Here is a 19,429-nt window from a genome sequence, read left to right on the forward strand (position 1 = left end):
CACACTTGGGGTGGCCTTTGTGTGACTCTGAATTGCTCTTCTCATTTCTTACCTTTTTAAAATTAGGATTACTATTTTGTTATACTTTTCCTTTATGTCAATTGGAGAGCCCAGTATCTCTGAACTATTTTTCATGCTAAAATTTGTCATTAATGGGCACAAGCTTCCAAACTCAGTAGCCCGCTTAATATTCAGTGTTTTCTGGACTTTCCTTTAATTACCAGGAACATGAACTTTATACACCATTTGGGGCTAAGGAAAGGAATCATTTTTTTATAAGTCATACTTCCCATGTGTGTTCACTGGGTAGATCTGAGCTCTGAAAGTGGAGCTGTGGTTTGGTCTGAGGGAAGTGCCAGTGTCCTGCCAGTGTCCTGCAGCTCTGCCCTGCCCTCAGGAATGATCCCTGGTGCTGGAGCTGTGGTTTGGTCTACAGGGACAAAATCTTTGAGCAATATTTGCTTACTTCTATTAATAACAAGCAATACCAGTTAACTGTTACTGCTCAAGTTATTAATGGAAGTATCCTTCCATTAATAACTCTTGTAAAGTACAGCTCTGTACAACTAATCAAAGCTCTCTGGAAAAGTGTCTCTCATGGAACACAGTGCTCAAAGCACAAAAATAAGGCAGCCGACAGGTTTAATGGAAATGAATCAGCTGAAATAGCAGATGCAGCTCTCTCAAGGTGCTGTGTTTCTGCACAGCACATAATGGACACCTTGCTCAGCTTCCAGATTAATACACTTTATCCAGATACAAGTAGGTGGATTCCTGACACGCTGCACTAGCATCTCTGCTCTCAGGTGGTGAAGCACCAACTGTTTTACCTTTTGGAATGAATGTGGCAGGCTCAGGGCTGAACCTGCAGCAATTTGTTTATTGTGAAAATGATACCCCAAGCTGAGAAACCTGCAGAGTGGAAAAGTGAGGAGTGTTTTCAACTCTCTCTGAATTGGCTGCTTTATCAAGCTGGTTTTGAACTCAGATTTATATCTCGTCAGGATTTTGGTAACTTTTTGCCAAAATAGTTTTGCTGTTGCAGTCCTAATTAAACTAATTATGTACTTATGGACACTTTTTACTCTAATAATTTGTTCTACATGTATAAAATAAGTGATACAGGGACAGCCTGCATTTTAGTCAGTGGCATAGACAGAATGTTCTTTTTCTCCTGTATTGAAATGATGCAAATTTGTATACAGTTAAGTTTTTAAGTGTGTGTTCCTTTGAAACGATGGTATTTGGCCCAAGTGTGGGGTTGGTTGGGATTTTGTTTGCTGTTTTTTTGTACCGTAGGGTAAGGCATGATCTTGGCTGGGCGCTCCTGGAGCCTTGTAAAGCAAATAACTTTGAGCACTATCCAAAGAACTGCTGGTGTTTCTTGGGAAGGTTTTCTTGTGGGATGTTTGTGTCAGCTGATGCAACCCCTTGGGGAGCCTGCCTTCATCCCCGATGTGCCCGGGAGAACCTTTGTTCCGCGGGGCCACCGTGGTGTGGGAGAACCCTTTGTGCCAGAACAAAGGGGGATTGTGTCAGCGGCCGTGAGAGGGAGGGGAGGGGGCTCAGGGGCTCTTTCGGAGGCGCTGCAGGGCGGTATGGACAGCCACAGTTCCCTGTAAATCTCCCTGAGATACCCGCGAGATCTGTGTGGGAGATAAGATCTGCTGCTATTGTGTGCAAATTCTTGGGGGCGAATATTTGATATGGTTTCCTTAATTAAAGCACCATGCCTCTTGGACTCCTGTAGCCTAAAGGGAAAAGCCAGGCTGTAGGCTGGACTGTGGTGTTATTCCTGTGCTCTGAAGGTAACTAACAGCTTGTGCCTTACTGCGTAAAGCAGAGTGGCCCTAGTGCAGGCTATGAGGAAAGCTGGAGGCTGGCGAGGGTGAAAGAGCAGGGACTGTGGAAGATGAAGCCTGGCAGGGGCAGTGGGTATTGCTGCTTGGGCTCCAAAGCTGGGAAAACATGCCTTTAGTGTGAAAAACACGCAGTCCATACCCAAAACACACCCTCGGTGGAGCCTGGGGACGTTTTAGGATGGAGCAAAGCACACGCAGGTGTTTGTGGCTCCCACCTGCAGCAGAGCTCCCAGCCCATCCCATCCCTGCTGTTCCTGCGTGGTGTCACACTGGGACTGCCCTGTGGGTCTCTAACACTCTCAAATCAGCATCAGCATTGACACTGAGCCTGCACGGGGACAGGGGAAATGTTCTCCAGGTCCTTCTGTTCCCTTGTTAGCTGGCTGCACCCCAGGAATGGACTGTGGCTAAATTGGTCATTAAGGATCAGAGGAGTCCTGTTGGCTGGGATTTCAGGTTATTTGTTGTCCTTGTTGTTTTGAATGAAATGGATCTGTGTCCCTTCATGTGCTGTGGTGCTGCATTTGGGGGTGGCTTTGTTACTAAGGCCCCCTGGCAGTGGTTTAGTGAGGAGATTTGGGTGGCAGTGTCCTCACATCCTGCTAGAATTGCTCGGATAAAGACAGTTGGGGTTGTTTGTGCCAAGTGTGGGCGAGCAAGCAGCTGGGTTGACCAGAGTGAAGGTGGGAGGGAGATAAAATGGGAGACCTAAGTGGGCTTGTAACAGGAAGGGGTGTCTGGATTGCTGAAACCAGAACCTGAACTTCATAAAATAGCAGAGGGAGAAGGAGGATCCAGTGAAAGGATTTGGTGTCAGGACAGGAGATTAGGAATTCCATGGCTTCAAAGAAGTATGAAATGCTGGTGTGTCTGCCTGCAGCCGTCAGTGTTAATTTTGGGTGGCTGATGTAAGTGCTCCTCCCCAGGCTCAAGCTGCCCGTCCATGGGCGCTTTCAGAGTGCCTCAGGCCAATGTCAGCCAAGGGCAAGGGCACAGGGCCCTGTGTCCTCATAACTCTGCTCTGCTCTCAAAGTCAGGGGGTGATTACCTCCGAGTCACCTCTTTAATTACTGTAACCTTCACTTGGGGAGGATTTATAGTCCTGTGGTGTGGGATGTGTCTGTAGCCTGTTAAATATGGGACAGCATCACTGAATGGATTAAATTGATCGTGTCTGCAGGCCCCACAGTGGCCTGGGCTGGCTGGGGGTGGTGGCAGAGGTGCCCATTGCTCCCTGCAGCACCCTGGGAGCTGCTGGCTGGTGGCACCAGTGCAGCACAGCTCTGCCTCCATCCAGGTGATGTGTCCGTGGGGATGGACACGTTTGGAGAGTGAAGAACTTCCTTTGTTGTCGTCTTTGTGTGAAGCCGACGGAACGTTTTGCATGAAGGGCTCAAATAACTACAGCGGCAGCAGGAGTTGGGGACATTGTTTGTAAATTAAGCCCCAGTCACCCATTGCCGTTTCCCTTGCAGGGTCAGAGCCTTTGATGGTGAGCGGGGAGCTGCCTCACGATGAGTTACTGGAGTCTGGATAAGAAGAGCAGCCTGCAGTACTGCCGGCACTTCCTAGCGGACAACGGCGTGTTCCACGGTGAGTTCGGTCACTCTGCGTTCGGCGGTCGGTGTTTCCTGCAGCCGGCGGTGCCCGACATTCTGCATGCCCGGGGTATCTCCTGGGGACGCCGCTCCGGGCAGAGCGGGGCCGAGCCCCGGCCGTGCCCGCTCCGCTCGGGGGGCGCTCGGAGCGTGCGGGACCCCCGGCAGCGACCGGGGAACGGCGGGGCTGCGGCGGCGCCGCCAGGGGGCGCTCCGGGACCGCCGCCCCCGGTACCGGCTCCGATCGATGGCCCCGGTACCGGCTCCGATCGATGGCCCCGGTACCGGCTCCGAACGATGGCCCCGGTACCGGCTCCGAACGATGGCCCCGGTACCGGCTCCGATCGATGGCCCCGGTACCGGCTCCGAACGATGGCCCCGGTACCGGCTCTGACCGATGTGCCCCGGCCCGACCGATCCCTCCGGTACCGGCTCTGAACGATGGCCCCGGTACCGGCTCCGAACGATCCCCCCGGTACCGGCTCCGGCCGATGGCCCCCGGCCCGACCGATCCCCCCGGTACCGGCTCTGACCGATGGCCCCGGTACTGGCTCCGATCGATGTGCCTCGGCCCGACCGATGTCCGGGGCTACCGGCTCCCATCGATGTCCCCCGGTCCGACTGATGTCCCCAGTACCGGGCCTGGCCGATGTCCCCCATACCGGCTCTGATCGATCTCCACCGATGCGACCCATGTCCCCAATCCAAGCGATTTACCCTGGTACCATGTCCGACCGATCCCTCCCAATCTGACCGACTTCCCCCAGTACCAAGCCCGATCGGTCTCCCCCGGGCCTGCCGGGGCTGGGCCCGACCAATTCCCCCGGTACCACCGGTCTCCTCTGGTGTGGCCGGGGCTGAGTCCCCCGATCCCCCTCGGGGCTGCCCGGATGGATCTGCCAGCTTCGGACCGTCCCCCCCCGTCGCCCCGACCCCTCCGGGGCTGGATCCGACCGATTCCACTGGGTCCCACCGATATCCCCCGCGGCGAGGTCTGACTGACCCCCGGTGCCACCGATCCCCCACACCTTGTATTCTGTATTCCCTTTGAGGTCAGTAATTAAACCCCATCACTGGGGCAGATTTATGGCACTATTAATAACAGAGGCATGGAATGGCTTTGAATTAAAGATAGAAAGGCTCGTCTCATTCAAAGCAAAGGTGATTTTTTTTCCCTAGAGAGCATACAGCTCCATTTTCAGTGTGTTTGTCAGGACTGGAGAGGTTTGCAGCCCACTGTAAAACAAACTGTATCTGCATTTTTGTCACTGTGGTTATGTCACCATTGATGAAGTTAATGGCTTAGTGAGAGAATGAATCATTTGTCAGTCTGTGAATCTTCCTAATGAAAGCCGGCTCTCAGAGAGAGCCCCATTTTTCCCTGTACTGTTTTTTCCTTGCCCACGAGCACTTCTAGTCCTATTTGGGACACCAGAAGAATGTTAATAACTTTCTGTAAGTAAGTCTGACAGTGGTGTTGTCACATTAATTCATGTGTGTGCTGCACTTGGGACTTGTGTTAGAGGGAGAGTGCTGTCATCTCCAGGCAGAACCACTCTGCTTCTCCAATGAAATGAATTTGTTCCTGGCATTTATCAGGCCACTCGTGTGGTCCCACTGGTTTTGGTGGGATCGTGTTCCTTCAGAGCTCCCTCTGACCTTGTGGAAGGGACGTGCTCACCCCGGTGCCCCTGGGCACTGTGGCAGTGTTTTGGTGGATGCCTATTAATCCCTGCTCCCTGCACCAGTGTGGGACTGGAGCAGGCACAGGGGTGTGGATTTGCAGCTCTGCCACTCCAGATCAGTGAAAGAGGAGCCTGGTCCATGCCCTGAGGCCTGAGGTGTGTTTCAGCTCAGAGCAGCAGCTCACCTTTATCCTGCTAATGGTGCACAGGCTGGATAATGATCCATCACACAGAGTCCAGCAATCCATGAACAGCTATTGAGGGATGAGTCTGCAAAGTGATAATCATCTGCAGCCCAGGGCATAATTAGCAGGAATCCTAGACCAGAAAGATTTCATGGCCTAATTTATCTGTCTTTGATTGATGATCAGAAAAGATTAACTATTTTTCCCTCACAGAATCCATCAGGGCTTCCCATTTGTCTCCTTTAACCTAAGCAAGACGCTGCAGGACAGTTCCTTTCCCTGTGAGTGTATGGAGGGCTGAATTCCCCCTGGACAGTGACAGAGGTGACAGCATGGGTAAGGATGTGTGCATGTCCCAGGAATTAGTGTGTTTTTCTGGAGCTCCAGAGAGGCTGGGCTCCTCCAGGGCTGTGCTGGTAATTCAGGCTGCTCACATTAACCAAGTGCACCCTCCCTGGGAGCAGTGGGGCAGCCAGTGGCACCAGGGCTGTCTGGAGTGATTGTCTGGAGCTGAACCTGTGAGCTGCAGGAACTGCAGCACCTTGGGGCAGCCCAGGTAAAAACACCCCACAGGGCCAGTTGGTGTTCTCAACAACCACAGGAGGATCTTCAGGAGAACTGGAAGTGTCTGCAGAGGTGCACAAGAGATGCACTGGCTGTGCTCATCTCTGGTGTTTTCCTCACACCCTTGTAGCAGCTGCATTAGTTTAAGCACCTGAGCAGATGGGGTTCCATTTGTTCACCTCCTGCTGAGGAGTTCAAAGGCAAGAACTCATGGACTGCATTAATAAAAATGCTGAAGCTCTATTGGGAGTGGTTTAATTGTTTAATGTAGAAAACCAAAAACCCAAAAGACCACCAACGAAACCCCAAACAAAACCAAACCTTCCCAGTAAAACCAAAAGGAAAAAAGGCTCAGCTTGCAGCAGAAGCAGCTGGCTGAGCCTGCAGCCCTGTTGCAGTGCAGTGCCCCTGCAGAATCCCATTAGTGTGGGATGTCACATCCCTGGAAGTGTTCAAGGCTGGAGGGGCTTGGAGCCCCCTGGGGCAGTGGAAGGTGCCCCTGCCCATGCAGGGGTGGAACAAGGTGAGTTTAGGGTCCCTTCCAAGCCAAAGCACTCTGGTTCTGTGATGAGCTGAAGGAGGATGAAATTTTGAGCACTCGGTAAGATGAAGGTGTTGGTGCCACAAGGCCCAGCCCAATGCAGTTCTGGGCAGCAGAGTTTGAGCAGGGGGAGCTCAGGAACAGGGAGAAGGTACAGAAGGGAAGGTGAGATGAGTCAGGCTTGTTTAGTTTGGAAATCAAAGATTTAGAGGGGATGTGACTGCTGGCTCTGAGTGCATTGCAAAAGGAAAGCTCAGAGAGGAAAAGGCTTATTGGAGCTGATGGGGGAAGTTGGCACCAGAGCAAGTTGAAAATTGCCCACAAGTGTATGAAACAGGCCCAGGAAAAGCTAAGGTATTTTGAGTGAGAGATTGACAGGTTTTGGGAAGATTGTTACAGCATTGTATTTGTGCTCTTGCTCTGAGGCTGTAAATGTGATTAGCAGGGAATGTGTTGACTATTGGGAAATGAGGCTGGCAAACTAACTGTGGTCCCATTCAATCCCTGTGTCCAGTGAACATCAGCAGAGCTCCCATTCCATTCAGGAGGTGCTGCTGGCCATGGATCAGGCTGCTCTCTGCTGGCTTTAAGGGTGCTTTGGGACACTTGCACGCTGTTACACAAGCAGTATTGGTACACAGCTGTGGGGCTTTCCACGGGCTCTGGGGGGTTGTCTTTAAATAATGACTGAGATTCATGTGTGTAATGAAGTACTGGGTGCATCCACATCGCCTAAGGCTCTCTCATCATTTTATAATTTTATTAAGAAAAGCTGCTAATGGCTGCATTTGCAGGATATTAAAATTCTTATCTGTTTATGTCTGAAATTTTTGGTTGCAGAAGTGGAGGTTGCTGCTGTGCCTTGTACTCTGGGGAGTCTTATCTGCCCAGAAGCAAAAATGTCAGTTTTCTTCAGCAGCAGCAGCAGTGAGATACAGCAGTGTGTGTGCACACAGAGAATAACAGACCAGAGACAGGGGCTGGGGTGAGCTGTTTTAGCAGTTTCTGCAGAACAGAGAAGACAGGCAATTAGAATGTTTGGAATAGCCTTGAGGATTTGATGAACTCACTTTCATTTCCTTCCTCTTGCGAGCAGTTCCGAAATACAAAGTACAGCATCCCTCTAGGCTTGGAAGGAGAGATTTATTTTTCTTTTATTTTTGCAGGGGTTTTAAGCTGTAACTGTGCATCATGTTTTGTTTGTTTGCTGGCAGTAACAATGTAGGAATGGCTGTGCTGTCAGAGCAAACATCCATTTAACTTTGCTGCTCGATGGTCGGGGCTAGAAATACAAAGGGAAAAAACCCAAAGTGTACAGAGCGGCCCTTCCTGTGGCTCCCAGTGCCTCCCAGTCAGCAAGGCAAGTACTTCCCCAGCCAAAACTGCATCTGGGTAATTCCTATTTTTTCACTGCATCTGATATTTTTTATTTTTTTTCCATAAGATATTTGGAATTCGTTTGTGCTTGTGGCCATCTGTGGGAATTAACCCCCTCCAAAACTTGTGGTGTTTGGTGTGGACCCTCTGGCTGGAGGGAAGCAGGGATGGAGCAGGTTGTGTTTCACCTTGGGAAGGGAATTCCCTGGGAGGTGTGAGTGGGTCTGAGCCTGACAGGTGACCACGGAAGGTCCTTAAATTGTGCTGGGCACATCCTGGTGCCTTTGGCTGTCCAACACCCTGATGAGGAAACCACGGAGAGCCCCTCCTTGCTTCAGTGGCCTCAGACTTCCGTGCCCAATGAGAACAGAAAATGCCTTCTGTTGTCCTTTTTTATGCAGTCAAATGGCCTATTTTGGTTATTGGAGCACAAGAGTTTTGGGGGAGCAGTCCCAGAGCTTCGCCAGATTGCACAAATCCTTCAGGCCTGATGTTTGCTATGGGCAGTGCTCTATAATTAGCTCTGCTGGAGCCTCGTGCGGGGCTGGGGGCACAGCTACAGATGCCAGCTGTGGGCTGCAGGGCTCAGCCTTTTATCTGCTTCAGAATGGTGCTGGGAAAGCAGAACGAGTGCAGGAATTTGGGTTTGGGCTCATGTTCTGATTTATGTGAAATATCCACAATCCGTTCCTTGGGACAAACAGATGTAAATGGAAATGTGTTTGCAAGAAGAGCGTTAAGGAATTAATGTATTCAAGTCCACTGAGGTTTAAAAAGGGCCTGAAGTGCCTGAAGAAACTCTCTGCTTTGTTCAAGAGCTGTGTCTGTCTCTGCATCTGTTAATGAAAGGTGGAGTCTCGTGTGGGATCTGTCTCCAGACAGTATTTCAGGTCCTTGTGTTCCAATGCCAAGTATTTTTCTCCTTTCATTTTTGTGTGTTTCTCAGCTTTCCGTAGAACCATGTCTTCATTAACGATAAGTGAGTTGATAAAAGCTTTAATCTGATAAAAATGACAAGTTTTCTGTGCAGCTGATACAAAGTTTTATTCACTGATGGCTGACTTTTCACAAGGAGATTGTCTCACAGTTCAGATCTAAGATTACACTTGGAAGATGATTATGAAGATGTTGTTATCTCCTTATTTCATTATCTATTCCCTGTAAGAGGTGTTAGTTCTCTAATCAGCTTTTCTTGCTCTTTAGCAGAATTAGGCTTTGTGCTGGTTTCCAGCTATTTTGACAGTGATAAAGGAAAACCCAATGAGCTAGAAAATGAATCTTCCTCTGATGCTGTAATTTCCAAACTGTTAGTTAAATCATATTCTCGTTTATTGGAAAATGGATATTTTTGCAGTAGAACTTGCAGGGCTGTGTCTCTGTGCAGTAATCTGAGCCTCGTGAGGTGTGGGCAGGAAGCCCAAGTGGGAAAGGCAGGTGTGGAGGTGAGGCTGTTCCTGTTCCTGCCAGCCCTCAGCTGGTGCTGTGCAGCACCCCCAGGACAGCAGCGATGGCTGAAAAGGTCTTGTCTTACAGTGACCATTGATGGCAATCAGCTACAGGCAAAGGGAAGTGGCTTCTTTGTTCAGAAACTTGTTTGTCACCATCACCTCTGGGACTGCTGGAACTGTGTGAGCTGTGGCCCTGCAGAGCATTCCCAGCAGGACAATGAGCCTGTGAGCAAGGAAAAGCCAAACCAACCGTCAGGGCTTGGGATTCAGTGCAAAACCTGGCTTGACACTGAGGAGTTGTCATGGGGATTGATTTTGGAGTTTTTTTGAAGTTGGATAAACCTACAGGTCTTCTTATACCATTTGGCATCTGTCAACTAAATTACATAACATCTTCATTTGTTTGCTGTAATGTGCTTCTAACCTACATAACATGCTTGAATTTCTAAAGACATGTAGCATTTAGGCATGTCTGGTTTTAAAAGGAAGCTTATTTTGGAGACAAAATAATGAAGAGTGTATTGGTGATTGCGTAAGGTTTCTTACAGAGCAGCTGTGGCATTGAAGGTGCTTGTGTGTAGCATGTATTATAATTAACAGAACAGTAGGAGTGTGAGTAATTTGCATTTAACACATTATCAAGTGCAATCTGATATATCAATAATTAAACTGTACAGCAGTGACAGTTTATTTTTTGTTGTTGAACTGCATAATTTCAATGCACTGGTAACTGTCTAGAGGCACCACAGTGGTGGTTTCAGCCATGAACGTGGTGGGCTGAGAACCAGAGCTGGGGTAACGCCGTGGCCACCCCATTTCCCTTGCTCTGCCTGGCAATGGGTGACACTCCCTCCTCAGAGCGGGACTTGTGCCACCTCCTGACAGTGCCACCAGAGCCACAGCTGAGCAGCCAAGAGATCCTGCAGTGGGTCTGGGGTCTCGATTCACCTTCCAGGGTCCTGGACATGGTCCATGGATACCCACAGAGTGCTGAGCTCTGTCGTGGGGGCTGTGGGAAGGCTCTCTGTGCTACCAACAGCTATGAAATGATGATTTCTCAGGAGGTAAAACATGTCAGCTCCACTTGGATTTTGTCTCCCATCCCACTGAAGTTCTGCAGGCATGTGGAACTATGAGGGGTGGTTTTTTGAGTGGTTTTTATTTGTTTTCCTCCTCTGTCACGTTGTCTGTCGTGTAACTTTTTCCTGGCCTGTGCTTGACAAAGTCTGTCTCTTTTATTGCTGTCACAGTGTTTAGGAATACAGCTGGGAATTCCTTTGGTGTGCTGATGTAAATGTCACAGTGGAAGAGCCAGCTGAAGAGGGAAAGAATTAGAAAATGCAATAAATGAAGGATGTGAAGCATTGTATGTGGAGCTGACTTCATTCTTGCTGCGCTTTCCAGCCCTGTGGGCTCCGCTGTAAGGAAGTGCAATTTGTGCAAGTCTGAATGCTCCTGCCCATTGTTCCACTTTGCCTGATTTCAGGAGCACTGGGATGCCTTAAAGCAGCCCAGGATTTCTCCAGGGGCACGGGGGGTTTCTGTAGCTGCTGGCAGAGCTGGTGCTCAGCTCCCGCTCCTCGTTCCTTGCCTCGCTCAGGGATGCACAGCCCGACCCGGGTGCGTTTGTGCCGCAGCTGGCCTGTCCCTGCAGGGTGGCCGTTCCCGGAGCTGGGGACGGTGGGACAGCGGCAGCAGCAGGGGCACGGAGCCGGGGCAAAGGCCACAAAGGTGCTGGGGGGTTTCTCCCCTCCGGCTGCAGATGCGGGGGTTACTCGGGAGCGGGCTCGGGTTTCCCCTGCCGCATCCAGCCTGCGTCACTCCGCCGCTCCCGAGCCGGAGTGTGGTAATCCCTGCCCGCCCCTCGCCCCGCTGCCCGCGGAGTCCCTGCGCTGCCCGGGGCCGGCCGCGCTCCGAGCCCGGAGCGCCTGCGGAGCCCGGAGCGCCTGCGGAGCCCGGAGCGCCTGCGGAGCCCGGAGCGCCTGCGGAGCCCGGAGCGTGCCGTGCCCGGAGCCCGGAGCGCCTGCGGAGCCCGGAGCGCCTGCGGAGCCCGGAGCGCCTGCGGAGCCCGGAGCGTGCCGTGCCCGGAGCCCGGAGCGCCTGCGGAGCCCGGAGCGCCTGCGGAGCCCGGAGCGCCTGCGGAGCCCGGAGCCCTCGCGGTGCCCGGAGCCCTTTGCGGTGCCCGGCGCTGTGCGCGGAGCCCGGAGCCCCTCGCGGTGCCCGGAGCCCCTTGCCGTGCCCGGAGCCCCTTGCCGTGCCCGGCGCTGTGCGCGGAGCCCGGAGCCCCTCTGCGGTGCCCGGAGCCCTCTGCGGAGCCCGGAGCCCCTTGCCGTGCCCGGAGCCCTTTGCCGTGCCCGGCGCTGTGCGCAGAGCCCGGAGCCCCTCGCGGTGCCCGGAGCCCTTTGCCGTGCCCGGCGCTGTGTGCGGAGCCCGGAGCCCCTCGCGGTGCCCGCAGCCCCTTGCCGTGCCCGGAGCCCTGTGCCGTGCCCGGAGCCCCGTGCCGTGCCCGGAGCCCCTTGCCGTGCCCGGAGCCCCTTGCCGTGCCCGGAGCCCCTTGCCGTGCCCGGAGCCCCTTGCCGTGCCCGGAGCCCTGTGCCGTGCCCGGCGCTGTGCGCGGAGCCGCCGGAGCAGCGCCGCCCCGCAGCCGCGGCACGGGCAGACCCTGCCGGCCCCCGCGCAGCCTGCGCTCCCCCAGCGTGAGCCGAGTGACCGCCTCTCCCCTCCGCATCTGTGCTACGGATCGCCGAGGTTTCCTCGCTCGTCCTGAGGAGCGGCGCTCGGCTGTGCTTCCAAGGATTGCTTGGCTCTGAAGGCACGAAGATCAAACTGAGCCTTTCCCGAAGGGAGAATTTCCATTCTGCTTGCCAATAATGCCCGAGTTACAAATTTAATGGCAGACCTTGAAGTATATAAAAATTTAAGTCCAGAAAAAGGTAAGGATGTTTGAGTTTGGAATTGCCATAAGACAAACTTGTAATCTGTCTGGAAATAGTTATAGAAAAATCAGGTAACTTAACCCTTGGGTTTGGTAAATTGCAGTGTTTGTGTGGACGTTGTTGGTATAACAAGTGTGTATCTATTCCTGAATGTTTAACAAGAAAACCTGGTGGGTTTGTATTGACTGGAAAGTCAAGTCAGCTTCTCTATGAAAACATGTAGCTTGTGTTTGAGATACTGCTCTTTTGATGAGAACAAACTGCACTTCTGTGTTAGCCTAAATTATTACAAATGTGTTTGCCTTGAATAAAAACATTCTTGACCTTTTCATCTGTTGGGAATTTTGCTGTGGCTTTCAGCAGAGAGGAGTTTTTTTTAGTAGCACTTATAATAGTATAACACATTTGCAAGTGGTATGTAAAATTTGAATGAAAGCACTGGATAAAAGATGTCTTTCCAAGAATTGCAGGAGATGATACAAAAAAGGAAGACATCTTGAATAACTTTCTTCAGTATCTTGTAGTTTATAATTTTTTTCAGTTTAAGTCAGTGCTGAATAGAAAGCGGCAGTTAGCTTAAGCCTCTAAGTGGATAAAGAGTGAATGCTGTAGAGAGAAGGAGAAATCATGGTACATTCAAGTTAATTTTTGTGTTTTTCTCATCCTTAAGGATGTTGGATTATGTTCTTTTAAAGAAAACACTTAGAAAATACATTTAGCATAAGAGCTTTCTTGCCAGAATTGTGTAGCGCAGAAGAAATTTTTGTGACAAGGTTGTCTGTAATTTAAAATCAAACAGGCTAATCTAAAATAAAGCCATCAAAAGTCATGGATTAAACTTTGAAATATCATCTTTCCTGTTATGTTAGAAAATTTCAGGGCAGCCTTGGCAGTTGATACTTTTTTCCCTTTGTATCTGTCATGGTTGATTTTAGTAGATATTTTTTATCTGCTGGAAGTCTCTGGGAATAGGGACGGCTGTTGTATAGAAACCAGAGCCTATTTCAGGCAAAATGAGTTATTTGAGGATGGCCTGCAGGGAGGGCTGCCTGTGCTGGGCTGCTGAGCCGTGGTGCCAAGGGCTGCTGGTGTTGGGTACCCAGAGCTCTCCGTGGCTAAAGGAGGGCAGGTGTTACTCCATCTGCCTCCCCAGGTAATGGATATGGCCCCACTGAATAATTCACAGCAGCCAGCTCTCCTGGAGGGGCTGCACCAGGCCTGCAAGGAAAGCATCAGGTTCAGGGTTTGAATCTCTTGGCCCTGTGTGTGTGGGTGAGCTCGTTCCACAGCAGGGAACTCGGCTGAGGGTGGAGTTCTGCTCCAGGTCATTCTGCAGTCCCTTCCTCACCCAGATGTGACAGCAAGGCCAAATGCCAGCTGGTCATCCTTGGCTGTGGCAGTGCCACCTCAGTGTGGGGAGGGCAGCGGGGGCTGTGGAGCAGTGAGTGGCTGTCCCTGCTGTCCCTGCTGTCCCTGGCGTCCCTGGCACTGAGCTTTTAGGTGGGGTCATGGCCAGGCTCCCCCTGTAGCAGGGACCATGGCAGTGCCCTGTTCAATGTCCTTATTAGTGCTGCTGTGGGACTCGTGTGCCTGCAGCTGTGCAGGCACCTGTGCAGGCTCTGGGATCCTGGTATGTGAGGGAATTCGCCTGGAGCAGCAGACTGGTCTGAGTGCCTATGGAAGGCACCAAACTCCTGGGGAGAACTTGGCCATCCACAGGTTTCATTCCAGGAACAGCTTAAAGCTGTCTCAGCATTAAATGCACTCACAAGAAGCTGGCACATGCACATGGCAGCTTGGGCAGGCTGAAAGCCTCCAGGTGTTCGGTGTATCCTGAGCAGGTTGCCCCGTGTTGCCCTGAGTGCTGGCTGACCCAGTGTCACAGTGGGGCACCACAAAGTGTCCCTGCGTGGCCCTGCTGAGGGAGCTGGAGCTGGATGCTGGTGGGGCAGTGTCTCACCAGCTCTGCAGAGACGTGGCTGGCCAGGGAGTAACTAGATTATGTGCTTGCTAACTGCTTAGTGTTCGTGGTTTTGGTGCTTGTGAATGAAATCTACTCGTTTCAGTAAATCCACAGAGCAGTCATGGTGTTAGGGGAAACGTTTTTGTCATTTGCTGAAGAACTGCTGTCTTTCCAAAAGCCTGGGGCATCGATGGGAGTTGTGGAGGTGACTCCTTCAGTGCTTGTCTGGAGCCTGAGCTGCCCCAGTGCCACATGGGGGTCAGTGGTGGCTCACAGTAGCTTGGGGACACGAGGGGCTGTGAGCAGAACGTGCTGGCAGAAAGCTCCCAGCTCTGTCCAGCACCGAGCCTGCTGCAAGGGGGGTGTGTGCTGGCTCGTCCCCTTTCCTCCAGCAGCTGGTGCCTCAGGGAGCGAGTGCTGCTCGTGTCTCCTTGCCTGAGTGAGCTGGGAGCTGTGAGCGGCCCAGGCTGGCTGTTCCTGGCTATAGCAGGGAGCTGGAGCTGTGCTGTGCAGGTCATCAGTGCAGCAGAGAACGGGCTCACAGGTGTTCCCACGCTACCAGCAGAAACATCCATCAGCCTGGAACTCGGATGCACAAAGCAGCATCATTTTCAGTAATAAAATCACTTTGGTGTTTGAGGCTGTCAGCTCATTGTTTGCCCACAGATGACTCACTGTCGGTGACTTGCACCGAGGCAATTTAAAATAGAATAGATAAACATGTTTCTTTAGCAAAATGACTATTTCTGAGGAGGGTGAATAAATTAGTTCATATCATCTGTTGCACTGCAGTCTCCATTCATCACTTTTAAAGGTTAATTAACTTCACCTTCCATTCTATTCTGCCTTTTTCCCTCTTCCTAGCCTGTAGCCGAGCCCCAGATGTGGCTTTGCTTGGCAGCCTGGAGGGAAGCAGTGCTCCCTCAGCCTGGCCCCAGGTGCTGGGCACTGGATCCCCCTTGCAGCTGCTCTGTGCCATCAGGGCACTCCCATCCCAGCCCGTGGTGCTGACAGGGCTGAGGTGCTGCCACGCGTGGCTGTTTGCTGATCAGTCTGCAGACATCAGGGCTGACTGCTTGCCCTGAGGCTGGCACAGTTCATCCTCTGCACGTCTCTGTGTGGGCACAGGGGTGAGCTCTAGGAAGGGCCTTTTGGTGGTGGGGGTTTTTTACCCCTATTTTTTGTTAAATTGGTGCAGTTGAGTGGGAGGTGTGACATACAAAGGGCGGTGTGGTGAATGAGGAGGTCTGCCCTAGCTCAGTGTGCTCTGGTGGGAATTGTATTTGTTGCATCATACAACACAGGGAGGCTGAGAACAAGGTCTGGTTCACTGATGTATGATCCTTATTTATGCACCTATTGATTTTTTCAGAGGGCAGATATGGGATTCTGGCAGAGAAAGAGCTCGTGGCTCACTGTTCTCCACCTCTGCATCCAGAGGCTCAGCCCCTGGGGTGCTCAGATGCTCTCTGCCAAGGAGGAGCCCCTGGCACTGCAGGGGTGGCCCAGCTGCAGTGAGGAGGCATTGCCCTCCTGAGCAGAGCTACCCTGGCCTGGGGAGCCCCAGGTTTCCTTTGGGGACATGGGGACAGACCTGGGGATGGTGCCTGGTGCTCCGGGCCATGGTCACACAGGGGGAGGGTCCTGAAAGCCACCCTGGATCTGGCACAGTGACACCACACACCTGTGTGCTCATCCTCCCCTTGGCAGGGGCAGCAGAAACTCTCCTCCTCCTCCTCCTCCTCCTCCTCCTCCTGCCTCTCTTCCCACCTCCTGCTTTTTCCACTTTCTGGAGTGTCATAATCGACTGCTGTGCCCTCCCTGCTGAGGGATCCTCGAGGAAGAAAGAGGATTAGGATGTGCAAACTTAACTGTGTTTGCTTAATAAATCTGTGCTCCTTGTTCACCCCATTGATGTGACAATGTGCCTTGGCACTCGGCCATGGCTGTGCTTAAACGATTGTGCTTTTCAGTGTTGACAGAGGATTAATTCCACAGTCCTAATGGGAAACTTGCAGTCCCCAGCCACGCTGTGCTGCTGTGGCACCAGGGCTCTCACAATGCGCAGCTCTGGTGGAGTTGTTTCTGAAGAAAGGATGAAACCTGGGCTAATTGCTTGAAGATAATAAGTGGAACTTTGCTGAGCTGGCAGAAGGAGGGGTCCTTGGGCAGGGCTGGAAAACATGCATTATTCATGGGGTCCAGCAGGGCAGCACAGCCCCTGTGAAAGAGGCACTGGCCTGGCAGGACATTTCTGCACTGCACAGTGCTCTCTGAAGTCTCAGTGAGGGAACAAAGCTTGTCATTAAGGACCATTCAGGCTCTTTTTGATTATACTGTAGTGCCAAGCTTTTGTTTGGATACTTCTGGTTCCTTTCTGATCTCTCAGAGCAAAAGAGGAGGGGGCCTCAGCCTGGGAAGGAGCTCTGGGCTCTCCCATGGCAAGAATAACTAAGGGTTGTCAGGGATCAGCTTGAAAAGGTGAGGAGCAGAGACCTTTCACTTGTAGTGTGAAAATGAGATGAGTTATTGGCCGTCCTGGAAGCACGGAGCCCGCAGTGTCAATAGGGGAGGCTGAAAGAGCAGCTGCTGTGAAATATGTGTTACTCAGACGTGACTTCTGGGAGCTGCTGATCCCCAGCTTTTGCATTTGTTTTGGGTTATTTTGAAAGAAAAAAAGACACCACCAGACAGTTCCCGGACTTAAAAGAGCTGAAACATGCTGATAGATTTCAGTTGTGCTTGGGGTTGTTTCTCCATTCTGGATAGTGAATGGTTTTGCTCTTCAGCTTCACCCCTTTATTGTTTGCATATTATTTAGTGACTTTACAAGCACGAGCTGCTTCCCAGAGTTAGTGATTTGCTTTGATTAGACACCATTCAGTTGTGTTTGGTTACTGGTGTTGATGCTCTGCTCTCCAAGGCTGAGATGAATTGCCCGTGCCCTTTTCAGCCTCTGGTGGCTCTGCTGGTGCTGAGTGGCTCCCTCGAGGGTTTCTTGGGAAGTGCAGAAGCGTGAGAGATTGATTGTCCATCTCATGTCCACGGACTCCCAGAGATTACCATTAAACCCACTGTAAGAAGCTTAATGTGAAATTCCGTGAGGCCGCAAGAGCTGCTGCGAGGCAAATTAAACTGGCATAAAATATGAGCTGTGGCTGTTTAAACCAAAGCCCAGTCCTGCTGGGGAGTGCCCCAGACCTGCGTGTGCCCCCTGTGCCCCCGGCCCTTGGGCTGTTATGTAACCCCCAACAATCAGCACCCCGATGGCATTAGTGCTGCTGCGTGGGACTGAGATGAGATGTGCTCTGGGGTGGAGCTGGCAGAACAGAAAATGGTGTTGGATGGCATTACTGGAGGGGCAGACTCCGTGCTCAGCGTGGGGGGATGATGGAGAGGGCAGAGGGCTGAGAACATCGCAGGGTTCTGGGGTGTGCTTTGGGCCCGGGCTGGATCCGGGGTGTTTTCCCTGCAGGACGGGACAGCAGCTGTGTGCGGGCTCCAGGGCAGGGCTGGGGCTCTTTGGGAAGGACCTTTCAGACAATGAGATCCAACCATCAGCCCAGCCCCAGCACAGCGTTCAGCACTAACCTGGGGCCTCGAGAGCCGCATCCGCTCATTTCCACATGCCCCAGGGACAGTGACCCCAGCACTGCCTGGGCAGCTGTGCCAGGGCCTCACCGCCCTTAACAGAGCACAGAAACCCCAAACACTGAATGCAGGGGAGAAGAGCTGCTGTGCCAGGCCCTCACAGCCCTTCACAGAACACAGAAACCCCAAACACTGAATGCAGGGGAGAAGAGCTGCTGTGCCAGGCCCTCACCGCCCTTCACAGAACACAGAAACCCCAAACACTGAATGCAGGGGAGAAGAGCAGCTGTGCCAGGGCCTCGCAGCCCTTCACAGAACACACAGAACTCCAAACACTGAATGCAGGGGACAAGAGCAGCTGTGCCAGGGCCTCACCGCCCTTCACAGAACACAGAAACCCCAAATACTGAATGCAGGGGAGAAGAGCAGCTGTGCCAGGGCCTCACCGCCCTTCACAGAACACAGAAACCCCAAACACTGAATGCAGGGGAGAAGAGGTGCTGTGCCAGGGCCTCACAGCCCTTCACAGAACACACAGAACTCCAAATACTGAATGCAGGGGACAAGAGCTGCTGTGCCAGGCCCTCACAGCCCTTCACAGAACACACAGAACTCCAAATACTGAATGCAGGGGACAAGAGCTGCTGTGCCAGGGCCTCGCAGCCCTTCACAGAACACAGAAACCCCAAACACTGAATGCAGGGGACAAGAGCAGCTGTGCCAGGGCCTCGCAGCCCTTCACAGAACACAGAAACCCCAAACACTGAATGCAGGGGAGAAGAGCAGCTGTGCCAGGGCCTCACCGCCCTTCCCAGAACACAGAAACCCCAAACACTGAATGCAGGGGAGAAGAGCTGCTGCTGCACTTAGAACAGTAACCCCTGCGTTTCATGGGTACCTTTGATCTCTTCAAGCTTAATGTTGGCTTAATGCAGTTGATGCCTATCATTTAGATACCCAGTTTATATCCTCTTTCATAATTATACTTCTCAGTGTTTGGTAATGCTCTTTGTACCTTAGTTAATCTTTTTGTTTTGTCAGACGGCTGTAACAGTAAGTCCATAAAAGCAAGATGAGACCAGACTTTTTGTCATTTGGTTGCACTTTGAAATATTAATTTCTTAACATACAGGAAAATAAAAGAACATTTGTGGACAGCAATAAGAAATTTGTTTTGATCTTTGACTTTAAGTAAAATTATCTGTCTCACAACAGGGGTGAGACAGATAATTCCTTTTGCTGTATACTCTTGGCAGTAGAGTTGTGCTGCTAATGCAAAGGTAATAGTGTTTTCTTGAAAAACTAAACCCCAAAATACAGTAGCAAAAAATAGCCAGGATATTTATTTAATTTCAGAGAACATGTTTTATGGGAGGAGATGTTTGTTTCACTGCAGGGATGTGCCCTGTATAGCAAAATGCTCTTGTGTTTGCTGGGAAATGCTGCTCAGCGTAATGTCTTACTTCCCTAAATAATTATCATTTTCTCTAGCATTGACTGCAGGGTCCTGCACACCCCGAAGTCCCTGTGGTGAGCACTAGGGCAGGCAGAAGTGCTTTCACCAGTGTGACTGCTGGGATTAAATGAACTTTAATAAACCAGAGAATTCCCAGCTCCCGGGATGCAGGGAACGGCCCCCAAGCGATGGGGGTTTGTGGGGATCCTGGGGGGCTGGTGCT

The 19,429-nt window shown here is 51.7% G+C and overlaps 1 protein-coding gene across 1 annotated transcript in view; it reads left to right on the forward strand.

Moving 5' to 3' along the window:
• The first annotated feature begins 3,134 nt into the window (after window positions 1–3,134).
• The window catches only part of PLCH1 (phospholipase C eta 1), a 46,637-nt gene continuing 30,342 nt past the window's right edge, over window positions 3,135–19,429 (forward strand). Inside the window, exon 1 of the mRNA XM_063167456.1 lies at window positions 3,135–3,455. Coding sequence (XP_063023526.1) covers window positions 3,377–3,455 — 79 coding nt within the window. The 5' untranslated portion in view covers window positions 3,135–3,376. The remainder of the gene's footprint in view (window positions 3,456–19,429) is intronic.

The sequence above is a fragment of the Melospiza melodia genome, chromosome 12 (genome assembly GCF_035770615.1).
Source record: "Melospiza melodia melodia isolate bMelMel2 chromosome 12, bMelMel2.pri, whole genome shotgun sequence".
Taxonomy (NCBI): Eukaryota; Metazoa; Chordata; class Aves; order Passeriformes; family Passerellidae; genus Melospiza; species Melospiza melodia.